This window comes from Pipistrellus kuhlii, unplaced genomic scaffold, assembly GCF_014108245.1.
Source record: "Pipistrellus kuhlii isolate mPipKuh1 unplaced genomic scaffold, mPipKuh1.p scaffold_m20_p_2, whole genome shotgun sequence".
Taxonomy (NCBI): Eukaryota; Metazoa; Chordata; class Mammalia; order Chiroptera; family Vespertilionidae; genus Pipistrellus; species Pipistrellus kuhlii.
The window spans coordinates 170,930,442-170,948,031 of NW_023425515.1; the positions used below are offsets into that span (position 1 = coordinate 170,930,442).

At 39.0% G+C, this 17,590-nt stretch overlaps 1 protein-coding gene and 1 non-coding gene across 9 annotated transcripts in view; both read left to right on the top strand.

The window, feature by feature from the left end:
- The window catches only part of TRIT1 (tRNA isopentenyltransferase 1), a 38,718-nt gene that overhangs the window by 8,087 nt on the left and 13,041 nt on the right, over nt 1-17,590 (top strand). For 5 of the 8 annotated variants that reach the window (XM_045584808.1, XM_045584806.1, XM_045584807.1 and 2 more), the window contains exon 2: nt 14,124-14,527. The exons of 1 other annotated variant lie outside the window; for it this stretch is intronic. In XM_045584808.1, coding sequence (XP_045440764.1) covers nt 14,124-14,527 — 404 coding nt within the window. Of the gene's footprint in view, nt 1-3,785; nt 3,877-14,123; nt 14,528-17,412; nt 17,512-17,590 lie in introns of those variants that run through there. 2 more of the 8 variants (XM_036446918.2, XM_045584805.1) reach the window with 2 other exon arrangements.
- Nucleotides 15,024-15,134, top strand: LOC118725023. Its single transcript, XR_004989789.1, has one exon. It is a non-coding gene; the product is annotated as a U6 spliceosomal RNA (small nuclear RNA).

A 17,590-nucleotide genomic window follows, 5' to 3' on the forward strand; every position in this document is an offset into this window, starting at 1 on the left:
GTGTATCATAATTCATGTAACCAGATTTCTACTGAAGGACATTTAGAGGGTTCTATTGTATTTTTTGCTGTAATAAATGATGCTAAGATGAACATCTTTGCACATACATCTTTTTGTGTGATTCTCTTCAGGGTAAATTCAAAGGATGAGAGGATGTATACATTATTTTTCTTTTTCCAATTTTCTAAGGCATTTATTGGAGAGTATACTTTTTTTTCTTTTTGATAAATCCTCACCTGAGGATATTTTTCCCTTGATAGAGTGGAAGGGAGGGAGAAAGGGGGAGAGAGAGAGAAAGATCAGTGTGACAGAGAGACATTGATGTGAGAGAGACACATTGATTGGTTGCCTCTTGCACTTGGGATCGAATCTGCAACCCATATATGTGCTCTGGCCCGGGAACCGAACCTCAGTTTTGCGCAGGTCAGTGCTCTAACCACTACAGAGGCCAGGGCTAACTTTTTTATTTTTTAGGAATTAAACATTTCTAATTTTTATTCATAAAATTGAAACAGCCGAAACCAGTTTGGCTCAGTGAATAAAGCGTTGGCCTGCGGACTGAAGGGTCCCGGGTTCGATTCCAGTCAGAGGCATGTACCTTAGCCGGAACCTGTTTGGCTCAGTAGTGGAGCGTTGGTCTGCGGACTCAGGGGTCCCGGGTTCGATTCCGGTCAGGGGCATGTGCCTTGGTTGCGGGCACATCCCCAGTGGGGGGTGTGCAGGAGGCAGCTGGTCGATGTTTCTCTCTCATCGACGTTTCTAGCTCTCTATCCCTCTCTTTTCCTCTCTCTAAAGCACATGTGTCAAACACAAGGCCCGCGGGCCAAATCCATCCCGCCAGGCCTTGCAATGTTGCCCGCATCGCGCTGTCATCACTGCACTCCGCTGCGTTTCCATCACAATGACAGTTTATGACTGTTCAGTAAACCATTCGGCCCGCGATTTAGGCTGGATTTTAGATTTTGGCCCCTTCTCTGATTGAGTTCGACACCCCTACTCTAAAGAATCAATAAAATATATTTAGAAAAAAAAGGGGGAGGAGAGCATGTACCTTGGTTGCAGGCACATCCCCAGTAGGAGGTGTGCAAGAGGCAACTGATGGATGACTCTCTCTCATCGATGTTTCTAACTCTTTATCTCCCTTCCTCTCTAAAAAATCAATTTTTTATATATATATATATATATATATATATATATATATATATATATTTTTTTTTTTTTATTTTTATTTTTATTTTTTAAACCACCATCAGTAGGTTTACAGAGAGAGGTACATTATCAATAACAGAACAGAAAAGAAATGAAGTATTCTATAGACATCTTGAAAAGTCTCAAAAGGAATACACAACAGGCTAAAAATCTACAGCTAAACTATGGTTGTACAACAGGTTCTATTTATTCCTGCATATTCTAAATGAGTTCTTTGTAATATTTGCCTTTCTCTTTTCCAACTTGTCGAGATTTGGCTTTGCAGCCAAGAACTTTTTCCTGATTTTTATCCAGTTTTAGCCTGGCGATAACCTCCTTGCTCAGGTGAATACCCACGTGGACAGTTGTGTAGTTAGCCTTCCCACGCTGCACCTGCTCGATGTGGATGACATATTCCTTTCTGTACAGCCTTACCACCTTGGCTGACCTCTGTAGTGTCCTCAGACCACCTGGACCTCCTCATCCTTGTGGATGGACATGGAGCAGATGTACCTCCGCCACAGCTCCTTGGAGAGCGGGGATAACATGATCATCTGGTCACTGGGTTCTAGTGCATGTGTGAGGGGACACTGAAGCATGTTTGCAGTTTTTGCTGCAGTCCGAGGTGACCAAAGGGTGGAACTTTATGGTTACCATCTACCTGGTGCTGGAAGGGTTCCACATAACTATCCATTTTTAAATGAACAATTCGGTGGCATTTAGTGCATTCACAATATTGTACAGCCACTACCTCTATCTAGTTCCAAAATGTGTCCATCCCACCCAAAACCATGTGGCTATTAAGCAGTTCCTCCCTATTCCCCTTTCTCTTCACCCTCTAACAACCACCAGTCTGCTTTATGCTTGTTTTGTTTTTTACCTATTTTGGATATCTATATATAATGTATCTATATATATAAACAGGCAATATGCTAATTAGCTGGGCATCATGACTGCTCAGGAGAAGCGGCTCACTCAGATGGGCAGAAGGAGGCTGTGGCTGGGGACAGGCAGGAGTGGAGACACAACTCACAGCGCCTGCCCCCAACCCAGCGGACACCACTCAGCTGGCCCCCCGTGGGGTGTGGGCCTCTATTTAATATAAATAGGATCATACAACATACAACCTTTTTATCTGGCTTCTCTTTTTTTTTTTAATATATATTTTATTGATATTTTACAGAGAGGAAGGGAGAGAGATAGAGAGCTAGAAACATTGATGAGAGAGAAACATTGACCAGCTGCCTCCTGCACCCCCCCTACTGGGGATGTGCCCGCAACCAAGGTACATGCCCTTGACCGGAATCGAACCTGGGACCTTTCAGTCCGCAGATCAACTCTCTATCCACTGAGCCAAACCGGTTTCAGTGTGGCTTCTTCTCTTGTAGTTATTTGTACTTCATTCCTTTTTATGGTTGGATATTTCATTGTATATAGAATATAATTTGTCCATCAATGATGGAGATTAACACCTTTAGGCTGTTGTGCATAGTGCTGCTGTGAACATGTGTACATGTATTTTTTCCCCCCAGTTATTTTTGGGCCTGTGCCTAGGAATGGAATTGCTGGGTCATATGATCATTCTATGTTTAACTTTTTGTGAAACTGCCAAACTCTTTTTATAGTGGCTACACCATTTTACATCCCCACCAGCAATGTCTGAAGATACCAATTTCTCCACAGCTTTTCCAATATTTATTTTTTCTTTAAAAAAAATTTATAACGATCCTATTGGGTGTGAAAGTGGTGTCTCGTTGTGGTTTTGATTTACATTTCCTCAGTGACTAATAATATTGGGCATCTTTTCATGTGTTTGTTGGCCACGTGTATATTTTCTTTGGAGACTAGGTCCTTTGCTCATTTTTAAACTGGGTTTTGTTGTTGCTGTTGTTGAGTTGCACACATTATATTTTGATACATATTGCCAGACTGCTTTTAAAAAGGTTTGAACCAGCTGGATGTCTGCTCCTCTCACCCTTGCAGTTTGTGTATTACCTGTCTCTTTCATTGTTGTCAGTCTGGTAAACAAGAAATGGATTTCATTGTCTTAGGTTAATTGTTTTTTAAGTGTACTTTGACCATTTGTGCTTTTAGGTTTTGAATTTCCTGTTCATTCCTGTTGTGTCCACTTCTATAAATCGTTTTTATTCTTGTTTTTATTGATTTGGAAGAGCTTTTTGTGTATTGCAAAGTAATAACCCTTTGTATAGTCTCATGAATTGGAAGTATTTTTTTAGTTTTGACTTTTATGATTTTTTTTTTGCCATGTAAAAATTTTAATATATTCTTGTATATTTTTTAGGAGTACAAGTTATTTTAACATTCAGAAAGAATTCTTGTCTGAAATTTATGATGGATTTAACTGTTGGAACTTACAGATGTAAATAAAAAATGATGTTCATTCTCTAGAGTGTCGAACTCAATCAGAGAAGGGGCCAAAATCTAAAATCCAGCCTAAATCGCGGGCCGAATGGTTTACTGAACAGTCATAAACTGTCATTGTGATGGAAACGCAGCGGAGTGCAGTGATAGCGCGGTGCGGGCCACATTGCAAGGCCTGGCGGGATGGATTTGGCCCGCGGGCCTTGTGTTTGACACATGTGCTCTAGAGTAAATGAAGATATACCCAGGGCCTTTGTCTTCACTGTGCGTTCCTGTTGTTCTTTGTGGAGTTCCTTACACATATGTGTAGGTAATTTCAGGTGAAATATGGGATTCTATAGATATGGATACCTTTGTTTAACTACCCAGGCAGTTCCCTTGATTTTTTTTTTTAAGGTGGGAAGGCGGTTAGTTTGTATCTTGTTGCATAGCACAATACTTGTCACAGTGGTTCTTGGCTCCAGATGCACATTGGATTCACCTGGAGAGCATTAAAAAACACCGATATATATACACACACACACACACACACACACACATGCACGCGCACACACACACAAACACACACACACACACACTCTGATGCCTACGCTTTTAGTATTCAGTAAATACCCATTAGAAATAGATGACTTATTTAACTCTTCAGCCGCCATTATTTTCCCTGACTTATAGTTAATTTTTATCCTTATTTACTGGGTTTTAGTCCCAGCTTTGCCACTAACTCACTGAATATATAACTGTGGACAGATTACCCTCTCTGGGCTTTAGTTCCCTCTTCGGATACATTAGCAGGGGAAACTGATTGGATTAGTCCAGGGCCGGGCAGACTTTCTGTTAAGGTCCAGGTAGTAAATAATTTAGGCTTTGTAGACCGTACACTGTCTGTCTGTTACTGTGTCTAAAGCTCTTTTCAACTCTGGTATTTTGTGGTTCTCTTTTAAACCCTAGGCAGGGGTCTTAATACAAAGAGCCAAGGAAAATCTTGGTTAGCCTCCACCAATTAAATATAGATAATATCAAGCACTCATATAGTGCTTGCCATCTGCCTGACTGTTCTGAAAGCCCTCAGTCTCAGAGGAACCCAGTGAAGAGTATAGATGCTATTATTACTTCCATTTACAGATGAGAAAACTTGAGGCAGAGAAAAATTAAAAAACTTGCCAAATAATGGCTATAGCTGGATAGTAGAGCTAAAATTTGAACCCAGGCATTCTGCCTCCATTATACTCTACTGCCTCTCCCTAACTTAGATGAGTACCTCCAAATAATGGCGCACCTTAGCTATTATACTCTGTCACGGGTATCGTAAGATAAAATATCACTGAAACCATCAAAAATGGGCAATAATGGGGCTGTAAAGATGGCATAGAATAGATGGCATAGGTTATTATTATTAACATTATTTAAAATTTTTAAAATCTATTATTTTTAGATAGAGGAAGGGGAGAGAGAGAAACAGGGAAACATTGATTTGTTCTACTTATTTATGCCTTCATTGGACACATAGCATTGTCTATGTATATATTTCCGTCTTTCTATTACATTTACTCTTTTTTATTAAACTTACTGGGGTAACATTGGCTAATAAAATTATAAAGGTTTCAAGTTGTATGATACAATATCTGTATATTGTTATCCTTAGCATCAGATCTAGCAATCTGTACTTCAGACACTCAGACCTTCCGTCCCTGTATATTTGACCCCCTTTACTACCCCACCCTCACACCCCTTCCCTCTAGTAACTACCTTACTGTTGTCTGTGACAATGAGTTTGTGCTTGTTTTGTCTTTTATCATAACTAACTCTTGAGAACCTTGAAAGGGATCCAGTGTATGGCAACTGTCTTCTCAGTCACTGAAATTTAATTTCATCTTCGTAGGAATTCAGTACTTCAAGCAAGCAAATAGAACAGAGCAAAAGAGGTCTAGCTTCTGTTGGTAAGAGCTGCTGAAACAGTTTGTTTTATAGGCTGAGCATCCAGGCTTTAGTCCTGTGTACCCCCAGCCAACTGTATGGGCAGGGAAGCCCACTGAGCCTTAGTACTATCAAGTATAAAATTTCAGGGGATTGGACTAGATGGATGATTTCTGAATTTCTGAAAAATGCGCCCATTTTGCATTCGCTGCCCTACATCTTATTTAGATTCCTTTTGCTGCTCGGTATGATTGATGCTCGGAAAGAATGCATCACATACATGTTAGGTATGCACTTCTCAGTTTGAGAAGCAAGGCCTTGTGTTATTATTATAGTCCCTTTCCCCTAAAGAGAGACAGGCACAGGCAGAATACAGGCCACAATCTGCACTATAAATTCCAAACCACTCTCCCCAGACTGACTGAGCAAGTCCAGTCCAGGCTCTCTCACTTACTGGGCATCTGAATCTGTCTGATATATTCAGCAGGTCTGCAGTTGAATTTTTCCCAAATAAAACTAAAAAGGAGTAGTTGCTTGCCATGATGTTCCTGCAGCTAATTCATTCTAACTTAGTAAAGTGTAAATTTTTACAAAACTTTATCCTTATATTAAGAAATAAAAGCCAAGACACTCATCTTTTCCCTACTCTTCCATCTCTCTTCAGTTGAATAATCAAATTCAAATTTCTTCAATCAAAAAGGAAAATCAACCTTCTGGGAAGTGACAACATCCTTTAAACAAATAATTTTTCTTTTACCCTCCTTTGTCAAAACTTTTTTTCTGAAGCTTGGACTATTAGAAAGAATGTTAGATGTGAAGACATTGAGGTTTCAGGAGAGAAAGTTGATTTCCCAAAGTCACAAAGCTGATTTGTACAAGAACAGAGATAAGCAATATAGTGGAAAAAGAACACTGACTGTAAAATCAATTCAAAGTTTGCCTTTGCCACTAACCAGCTGTGTGACTTTGGGCAGGTTACCTAATGTAATTTCTATTTCCTCATTGATAAAAGGAGGGCAATGTAACTTCCTTTTTAAAAAAAAAATATATTTAATTGATATTTTACAGGGAGGAAGAGAGAAATAGAGAGTTAGAAACATCGATCAGCTGCCTCTTGCACACCCCATACTGGGGATGTGCCTGCAATCAAGGTACATGCCCTTGACCGGAATCGAACCCGGGACCTTTCAGTCTGCAAGCCGACTCTCTATCCACTGAGCCAAACCGGTCTTGGCAGGATGTGAAACTCTTAGCATAGGATCTAGCAATCTGTACCCAATATTCATTGAGTATATTCTGTGTATGAGGCTCTGGGCTGAGGCTAGAGATAAAGTATGTAATTTCTTCCTTCAAAATTTGTTGTCTAGTGGGGGAGATGGAAATATTTTAAAGTTTGTACAGTAAGTTCTGTGGTAGAGGTAAATGCAGGCTACGGCAGGCAGAAGACAAGTGCAGCTGGGGAGTTATCTCAAGGCAGGCTTTCGCAGGGATGTAATGCTAAAGAGTGTGGGGCTGGTTGAGATCAGGCTGCAGTGGACATAAATTTGAGTGGTTATACTCCAAAGGTAAGAAGATCAATGACAAAGCTGATAGGATAGTCTAGAAATCATGAAGCCTTCAACTGATTTAATGGCAGTGGGCAATGTGGTAATGGTGGCAAGCTTTGAGATAGTTTCAGGAGCTAGTACAGGTAAAAGTTGAGACAGATTGGGACTGGGTTGAGGGACACAGATATTAGGATCACTTCAAAGTATTTAGTTTGATTATCTAGGTGGTTCACTCAAGTATGGCTGGGAAGGTAAGGAATTCAGTTTTGGACATATCAGGTTTCAGATGCCTGTTTGGAGTGGTGATGATATATAGTGCTAGCTAGCTAACATTTATTGACTGCTTCTTACAGGACAGGCCCTATTCCATATGCTCTGCATAGATTAATTATTTCATTTTCACAGTTACCTTTTGAGGTTATATTTAAGATTATCCTCACTTTATAAGTAAGAAATCTGAGGCACAAGATTAAATAACTTGACCAAGTTTCCATAGCCAATAAGTGGTTTAGCCAGAACTTAAATCCAGGAGACCTGGTACTTGAATCCTTACTGTTAACCACTTTACTATATTATATGTCTCTCATTGATGATGGGAATGTTCACTAGGCAGTTAAATATCCAGGCCTGGCATGGCAGCATGAGAGAGAACTAGGTTGTAGATATGGATTTGGGGATTTATCAGCACAAAAATGATTATATACTACTATTGTAGAAGCCATGAGTGTCACCCAGAGAAAGTTTATATCGATAGTATAGAAACAGCAGGTAAATGCCCTAAAAATTAGTCAAACATGTTCTTGAGTAGTAGTGATCAGTGTTGATAATGTAAAGGAGCTGTTTATAAGTAAAATTGACAAGAGAATGATGGCTAAGGTTGCTTCATATGAGATTGTGTTACTACCCGTAGGCACCAGTTAGTGCGTATTGTTCCCATGACAGACATTGCTAATAGAGCAGTGGCTGGCCTCAGTGAAGGAAACTGAGGAAGGGCTAGTGAGATAGGGGGGAAAACTAGAGAGATTAGTTCAGATGAAGCCCCAAAGGAGAAGGATTTCTGAAGGAGAGGGAGCTCAATAGTATCAGATTGTGTTTTCCTTTTTATGACATGTTTTGGGAGCTTAATGGAAAAGTGTTATATTTGGCAGTCAGGTTCATTAATGATCTCAGAGAGTGTGATATCAATGGAGCTGGGGGTGGAGGTGGGCAGCTATGCTTGTATTGATTCATAATCCAAGATTGTGGTTTCAATGCAGTTGTAATCCATAGAATAGAGGTAAGAAAGTGATTGATGGACTCCAGGATCTAATTTGGCTGGGAAGGAAATGAAGTCAAAAGAGAAAGATAACTTGGAGGGAAGGGACCAAACTGGGGGGAGGCTGCTTTTATAGTGGAACCTTGGTTCTCAAACTTAATTTGTTCAGAAAGGCTGTTCGAGAAGTGATTTGTTCTAAAACAATAATTTTCCCCATTAGAAATCATATAAATTGAATTAATCCATTCTAGACCCCCAAATGATTCAGTTTTAACTTTTCTTATATATAGCACAGATCTAATGTATTGTTTAGTCTATAAATAAAAACTTCTTAAGTTTATAGAACTATCCCCTGCTAGCCTTAAATTAATTTTTAATATGTCACAACAGTTTTTCTATCATTATGTCTTAAAATTGTGCTAATCATTGATTTAGCCAGCAACAAAAGCATTCTCTCCTCTGTTGCCTGAGAGATGCTTTTTGTGATGCTCAGGTATCAACATGAAACGATTGGGTTGTCAGGTCAAAAACAAGTTTTGGTTAACAACCGAAACATTTTTTCTGTGAACCACTTCGTCGAGAATCGGGTTGTTCGAGATGGGAAATGTTCAGGAAACAAGGTTTGAATGTACTCTTACTTGTAAAAGGCTGTATTGGGATATCAGAGCCAGCCAGCCCTCAGGAGCTCTCTCATCTGTCCAGTGCCCAGGATACAGTTAATTAGCACACATTAGGGCCACCCTTCAGCATGAGTTCGATCTTTGGCTGTATACATAAAAATGTTGGTGAGTTTCTCCAGGGTGAAATTTCTTTGGATCAGTTTCTTAACTTTGGGCCTGTTGACAGGTTTGGCTGGATAATTCTTTGTTGTGGGCAGGGGAGTTGTCCTGTGCTTTATAGGATGTTGAGTAGCATCCCTGGCTTCTACCCATTGGATGCCAGCAGCGCCCCTGCCTCCGTACTTGTGACAGCCATAATGTTTCCAGATATATTGCAGATATCCCCTGGTGGACAGATTCACTTCTGGTTTACAATCACAGCTCTAGATACTTCTGGTTTTCCTCTAGGTCTTTCATAGATTTCCCTCACCTTCATTAGCCCCTCTAGGCCCTTCAGCTCTGTTGGCTAGGAGAGTTCAGTTATTTAAGCCTGTAGCCTTTTCCCAAAAAATTTTCAGAGGTGAGACAAAGAAGTACATTAGTAGCCAGTTAGCTACTTAGACCATTAAGTGTTTTGGAGTTATGGTATTTAAAAAAGAGTGTATAGTCAAACTTGAATCTCTCTCACAAATTTCTATATCTCTTATCTCCTTATAGTACTGTTATTTGTGTTTCTCACTAGCCTGGACACCTTGAGGACAGGGACCCTTTCTTAATCTTTGCATGCCAAACATCTCAGTAAATGTTTGCTGAAATGTCAGTTATTTTGATAATAAACTAAGTAGGTTAAACCTGTAATTTTTCAGAGTGTCTCAGTTATGAGGCCTCACAAACAGGTCAGAGTTCCATTAATATTGTCAAGTTCTGATTTGTGCAGAGAGAATAACTTTATCCAGTAATTTCTGTGCACACAGATCTCAGGTGCCTTCCGGAAGAATGGGAAGTGGAATAGAATGACTTGCTGCCTTTTGAAAGACACCACAGATCCTCTTAGCTCTACCTGGCGCCCAGGGCTGACTGTTCTGTAGGTAGAGCCACACTGAAAAATATAATTGAAGACCTAGCTGGTTTGGCTCAGTGGATAGAGTGTCGGCCTGTGGATTGAAGGGTCCCAGATTCCATTCCGGTCAAGGGTACAGGTCCGGGTTGTGGGCTCAATCTCCGTGGGGGCATGCAGGAGGTAGCCGATCCATGATTCTCTCTCATTGATCTTTCTATCTCTCTCTTCCTCTCTGAAATCAATAAAAAATATATTTTAAAATACATATGTAATTGAAGCTGGAAAAAAGAGTAAATGTATGACAATCAGCTACAAATCTAACCTGTTTTGTTGGATGAATGTTTTCTAGCCTGTTAACCGGGCAGTTCCCTTTTTAATTACGCAACCTGTAATGGGTGTGTACTCTTCACTAGGACGTGTCAGTACGTCACGCCCCGAGGACGTAATTTCATGTTATTATTTTATTTATTTATACTTAATTAAAATAAATGATATATAGATATATTTTCATTTATATATAAAACACAAAGGAAAATACAAAATTACAAAAAAATAGAAAAGAACACCAACAAAAAAATGGAAACATCGAATTAAAAAATTATAAATTTTACAACAATTATAAAGATTACAAAAAATATATACCGTCCCTCTCAGGGCGCAACATATATTTCCAGGACGTATTCATACGTCCTACCCGTTCCTGATATTGTTTAAGTTTGACGTATTTATACATCCCGCTCGGTTAACAGGTTAGGCAGGTAATAAAATTTTATAAGCCCAGTTGTGGCATCTACAATATAAACGTCTTTATAGACCAAAAATAACATTTACAAAATTGATTGGGTTTTTTGTTTGTTTACATATTTATTCTTAATGCAAATGTGTAAAATGTTGCTGTGTTTTTGCTTTTTGGCTGGGCGTTGATTTTAATTGATAGATAATATACAACATAACATGAATAGTTAATTCATAACTGTACAGTTCAATAAATAGTGACACTAAAATAATTTCCCATTCTCCCTATGCTGTTGTGATGATAGTAGTGGTAGTGGTCCTAAAATAAGTAGTTATATAAGAACTCTTATGTAGCATTTACAGTGTCCCGAGCAAAAACTAAGTGCTTTTCATGTATTAACTCATTTAATCCACATAAAACCCTACAAGATAGATATTATCGCCCTCATTTTATTGATGAGGGATTGAATCACAGAGGTTAGTTAGTAAGTGACCACTCCAAGTACAAATAACTACCATGTTTCCCCGAAAATAAGACATCCTCCGGCCGAAACCGGTTTGGCTCAATGGATAGAGCATCGGCTTAGGGACTGAAGCGACCCGGGTTCGATTCCGGTCAAGGGCATGTACCTTGGTTGCGGGCACATCCCCAGTGGGGGGTGTGTGCAAGAGGCAGCTGATCGATGACTCTCTCTCATCGATGTTTCTAACTCTCTATCTCTCTCCCTTCCTCTCTGTACAAAATCGATAAAATATATTAAAAAAAAAACACAAAAAAAAACATCCTCTGAAAATAAGACCTAGCGCAACTTTGGGAGAAAAAATTAATATAAGACACTGTCTTATTTTTGGGGAAACAGGGTAGTAAGCGGCAGGGCTAGGAATTGACCTGAGGCTGTCTGGCGCCAGCGTGTTTCCTAGCTATTTTACTGTGCTGTACTTAATGACGCCCATATCAGTGAAGGGAAATGTGCGATAAAAAATGCTTTTAACACCATTGTGGGCTCTATGGAACTTATTATTTGTTCATTCAGTGCCCTGTAGAATCAGTGATTACAGAGAGAACATTGAACTTCAAAGCATTCATCCCTCCTTTCAAACTAGTATTTTCAGATTTGTTCTCCATTTGAGAACTTGCATTTAGAAAAAGTACACTTGAATTTTTTAGTTCAATTGGCAGATCAGAGCTTGCAGATAGGATATATTGCCTTTGAGTATTCGTTTATTTATTTTAAAAATATGTATTGATTTCAGAGAGAGGGAGAAAAAGATAGAAATGTCAATGATGAGAGAATCATTTGATAGACTGCCTCCTACCTGGGCTTCAGCCTGCAACCTGGACATGTACCCTGCCTGGGAATGGAAATGTGACCTCCGGGGCGTGTGTGAGTCAGTGCTCCACCACTGAGCCACACTTGCTGGGCTTGCCTGTGAGTATGGAGACTGTTCTATAAGAACTCTTATGTGGCATTTACAATGTGCGAGGCAGTAATTTTATCACTTATGTTTTCAACAGAGTACAGCAGTATTGGGGTCTGACTTTAAAGGGTTTATGTGTTTTATTTATTTGTTATTAAAGAATAGTTGACTTTGTTTTATATACATTCTTGTAGATAGGCCACTTCTCCACAAATGGAGCCAATCCAATCTAATATAAATTCTAAAAACCTTTCAGAGCCACTTAAATCCCAGGATATGTAAGCATTTGAAGTGGAACTACCCTGTTTCCCCGAAAATAAGACAGTGTCTTATATTAATTTTTTCTCCCAAAGTTGCAGTAGGTCTTATTTTCAGGGGATGTCTTATCTTTCCATGCGCTAGGTCTTATTTTCGGGGAAACACGGTATGTAAAATGTTACCTTTCTGGAGACTTTGTGATAAGCAGAATAAATAAAATAGCCTATCCATGTTTAGATGTTTAAAGTTCAGGCCAAAGAAACTCTGGTTAATCTTGCAGAATTAATTCTCATTTGGGCACTGATTTACATAACCTTTTCATCTTTACGTCTGAGCTAATAGCCACAACAGGTATTCCTGCTTTTCAAAGGTTTTCAGTAAAGCCATGTCACTTTTACAAGATCTACATTAATAATGTTTTTGGTAACTAAAAGAAATCTGAAGATGATTTTTAAATTAATTAAGACAGTTTTTTAAAAATATATATATTTTATTGATTTTCCACAGAGAGAAAGAGAGAGGGATAGAGAGCCAGAAACATCGATGAGAGAGAAACATCAACCAGCTGCCTCCTGCACACCCCCTACTGGGGATGTGCTGGCAACCAAGGTACATGCCCCTGACTGGAATCGAACCTGGGACCTTCAGTCCGCAGGCCAACGCTCTATACACTGAGCCAAATCAGTTTCGGCTAAGACAGACAGTTTTTAATTAGTGGTACTTCTTCTTTGCCTTATACCATTTAATTTTTTTAAAAATATATTCAATATATTTTTATTGATTTTACACAGAGAGGAATTGAGAGGGACAGAGAGTTAGAAACGTCGATGAGAGAGAAACATCAACCAGCTGCCTCTTGCACACCCCCTACTGGGGATGTGCCGGCAACCAAGGTACATGCCCCCGACCGGAATCGAACCGGAGACCTTTCAGTCTGCAGGCCGACGCTCTATCCACTGAGCCAAATCAGTTTCGGCTAAGACAGTTTTTAATTAGTGGTAATTCTTCTTTGCCTTATACCATTTAATTTTATGAAAGGCTTCATAGAAGTGCTCATCTTTCGGATAGTGTGGGAAACCTGTACTGTTTTTGATTACTGTAAGAAATCCAAAGAGAATTTTTGTGTTTGTGAAAAAAGTGAAAATAGCGTTCATCATTTGTTTTGCAGCAAGTTGTTATAAAGATAGCACCAGCTCTTTCTCTGGGAACTACACCCATCAGTTCAGCGCCAAGCCCTCATACCTTCCAACAGTGTCTGTGAGCATCTGTGCTTTATCTCGATTTATTTTGTGTATCCATTAGTAAGATGTGTCCTAGGGTATCAGCAAAGCCTAAAAGATCTTGTAAGGGTGTTTGTTATGCTTAGTGTAAAACTGGATGCAAGTAAGCATTTCAGTTGTGAACAAAATAAAGACATTGTACATGATTGAATTTGGGGTCTGGGAAAGATGAAATTTATTCTCATATAAATTAATGATAATGCTTCTTTGCTTGACCCCATTTTAACTTATGGAAAGTTTTGCAGGAACACTGTACTTTGGGAAAGTGGGAAAAGCTATGTTTGATAAGAAAGCTGGTGTTCCATATTCTGCTTCCTTTGCCATGGGTTTTGTGAATCTGGGTATGCCCTGGTTAGAGCACCCCTCTCCGGTGCTTTAGGTTAGTCGAGCGTTTGGCTGGGGGGAGGAACAGATCGCCATTTCCACCCATCCGGTGTACAGTACAGGAGGCCTATGACATTCTCATGCTAATTTTCTTTCTCCTAGGTTTATGAAGGCCTAGACATCATCACCAACAAGGTTTCTACCCAAGAGCAGAGACTCTGCCAGCACCACATGATCAGCTTTGTGGATCCTCTTGTGACAAATTACACAGTGACGGACTTCAGGAACAAGGCGACTGCTGTGATATCCTTAGGAAAGACAGCTGCTGGGCTTGATGGTGGCCAGGCAGCCCACGCCAAGAAAGGCGTTTTCTTTCTAGTGACAGTGTCTTCTAAGCAGGGCACACAAGACCCAACTGCCAATAGGGACAACCCCTCAGCACCACGTGGATTGAAAGAGACGGTGTCCTCAGACTTCAACGTAGCATTCCCCGGGAGCTTGTTAGAAATGCTGAATTTGGGCCTCACTTCATATGAATCAGAATCTGCATTTAACAAGAGTACCAGGTGATTTATATGCACATTAAAATTTGAGAAGCACTGTTTTAGTGGCAAGAACATTGATTTAGGACCAGAAAATCTGTGTTCCAGTCTTAGAGCCACCTCTTTTGATCATGTGAATTTTATTGGCTTAATTAATTTACCCTACTGAGCTTCAGTTTTCCACCCTTAATTAATTTATAAATATAATGGACTTCCAGTTAGAATTTCAAAGGGATATTTGGAAAAGGGATGATGGGACAGGAAAAAAATGTTCTGGGTAATACAGCAATTTTTTTTGGGGGGGGGGGATAGTATAAGGAGGGCTATCCATATATTTTAATTTCCAGACTGCATTTAATATCTGGAGTGTCAGATACTAAGACATTAAAAATTCATAATAATTATAATAGCATGGAAGTTATATACTAAATAAACTTACGGCACAGAATAGAAAATTCAGATACAAATTCAAATGAGCATATATACTTAGCTTATTAAGATAGCATAAAAATAGTGAAGAGTGCTCACTTCGGCAGCATATATAGGTACTGAAGTTAGAACGATACAGAGAAGATGAGCATGGCCCTTGCACAAAGATGACATGCAAATTCGTGAAACAGTCAATATCTAATAAAATAAATGGAGAAAGATAAATGCAGTAGTTAATAATTATTCCTGACATAGTTCATTGTTTTGGGAAAAAAATAAAACCAAGTCCTCTTTATATATGACATGATTTCAGATTTCAGAGTTAAATATATAGGTGTGTGTGTGTGTGTGTGTGTGTGTGTGTGTGTATTTAATAATGGGGAAACAGCCCACCATAAGTAAAATTTAAAAACAGACTACAAACCAGGGGGAAAATATTGTAACAAGGAAAGGCAAAATGTTAATACATTTAAATATGAAGAACTCTTATGAATCAGTACAAAAATTAAAGGTTATGAGTACTAATTCACAAAGGAAGAAATAGAAATGGTGATAAACATGAAAAAGGGTTTGTCCTTGTTAATCAGGGCCATGCAAATAAAAATAATGAGATTTTTTTGCCTCTCAAATGGCAGAGATTTAAATGTGGATAAAAATTCTTGCCCTACCTGTTTTACGAGGCAGTTTATCAGATGAGATAATGTATATGAAAACCCTTTGGAAATTAAAATAAATCACCAGAGTATGTTCATTGTTGCTATAAGACAATTTGGTTGTTCAGGAAGAACTTAAAGAAAATGGAGAACTTATTAAAATTTCCAAAGGGCATCAGCCATAGAGACAATTTAATCAGGTCATTTATAGGATTGGCTATGTAGTGAGTTTAGGTAAGAACCTACAAGCAGAGTTCAAAATTGAAAATAACTTAAGAAGTAGCCAGTCAGCCTTCTTGATTAGACAGATGAAGGTGTTAGATATCGAGGCCCAGACAGAAGGGTTTTGCCCAAGATCATGGTAGTGTCCTGTCTTGTGCAAACAAGTTAACCTTTTCACTCCATGTCTCCTCCTGCCTATTTCCCTCCCTCTTTTCACTCCCCCCCCACCTTTGGTATCACTGTTTTTAGCCTTCCCCTTTTGTTTTCCTTGTCCTTTTCCCCTTTGTTAATTATATATATATATATATATATATATATATATATATATATATATATATATATATATATTTTATTGATTTTGTACAGAGAGGAAGGGAGAGAGATAGAGAGTTAGAAACATCGATGAGAGAGAGTCATCATCGATCAGCTGCCTCCTGCACACCCCCTACCCGGGATGCACCCGCAACCAAGGTACATGCCCCTTACCGGAATCAAACCTGGGACCTTTCAGTCCGCAGGCCAACACTCTATCCACTGAGCCAAACCTGTTTCGGCTGTTAATTATATATTTGAAGTTTTATTACAACTACTGTGTAATTGTATACTTCCTGTACTTAATTTAAGGAGAGCAATATATAATAGAATTTAAGTTAAAAAGCAACAACTATGTTTTTTTCTATATGATCCTTGATTGCTAACATCTTTCCACCCCATCCCAACTTCTTAAAGGTTAGTGGGCTTCTGATAGAAGAGATCATCTTTGTCTGTGCACTCTGACTGGCTGGCAAGGGAAAGAAGTGTGTAAATGAGTCTTTGTTTGGATTGAAAGTCTCTTTATCAATTATCCTCAGAAGCAAAGCCTTCTTAAAGCAGATAATTATCGTCTGTTCAACAGAGTTCTAAAGAAAAGGATTCAAAGTAGCAGAGACATAAAAACAATAGTGACTAAAGTAAATTATAAATTGAACGCTTACTCAATTGAAAAGATATTTCAGGCTTTGTGATTGGGAACTTATTTGCATTGTCACATTTAATCCCCGTAAGAACTCCTGAGGATTTTACGGGTGAGAAAACAAGCTCAGGTTGAATAAAATGCCCAAGAACTGGAACTGGTCATTGAAATCCGTTGCTAGAACCAGTGCTTCTCAGTTTATCTAGTGGAATCTCGAGTGGCTGAAATGTGCCCTACTACCACATACTAATGGAAGATGGAGTCTAGACCACGTCTTAGAGAACCAGTTTGTATTTTGCCTTAGGAAGCAAAGTCAGATGTCATCTTGGTGCCTCTTGAGCAGCTGACACTTGGTTCTGTGAGAGTCCTTGGACTTGTGCTCATTAAGCTGATTGGAATGCCAAGCAAGCCTTGAATTTTAGCAGCAAGGCCTAGAAAGTTCTAGAATTGGAAGTAATTACAGTCATTTATCTGCTTTTGGTTTGTGACAGTCCCTCCAGAACTGATAGGAAATAATTCTGAGAACTTGTAGGAAACATTGAAGACTAGTATCAATTCCAAGTGAATGTGGTTTTTTGCTAATACCCTCCTTTCTGAGTGAGTCAGGATTCTCTTCTGATATTAAATATTGTGATGTCTTTCTTAATATTCACATTGAAGATATATTTGCCCGACACAAAATTCCTATTGTCGTGGGAGGAACCAATTATTACATTGAGTCTCTACTCTGGAAAGTTCTTATCAGTGCCAAGGTATGTTTAGATCACTTGTAACTTTTTTTTTTTTTTTTTTTTTTTTTAACCAGCTAATTTTAGTGGAAGGGCTCTTGCC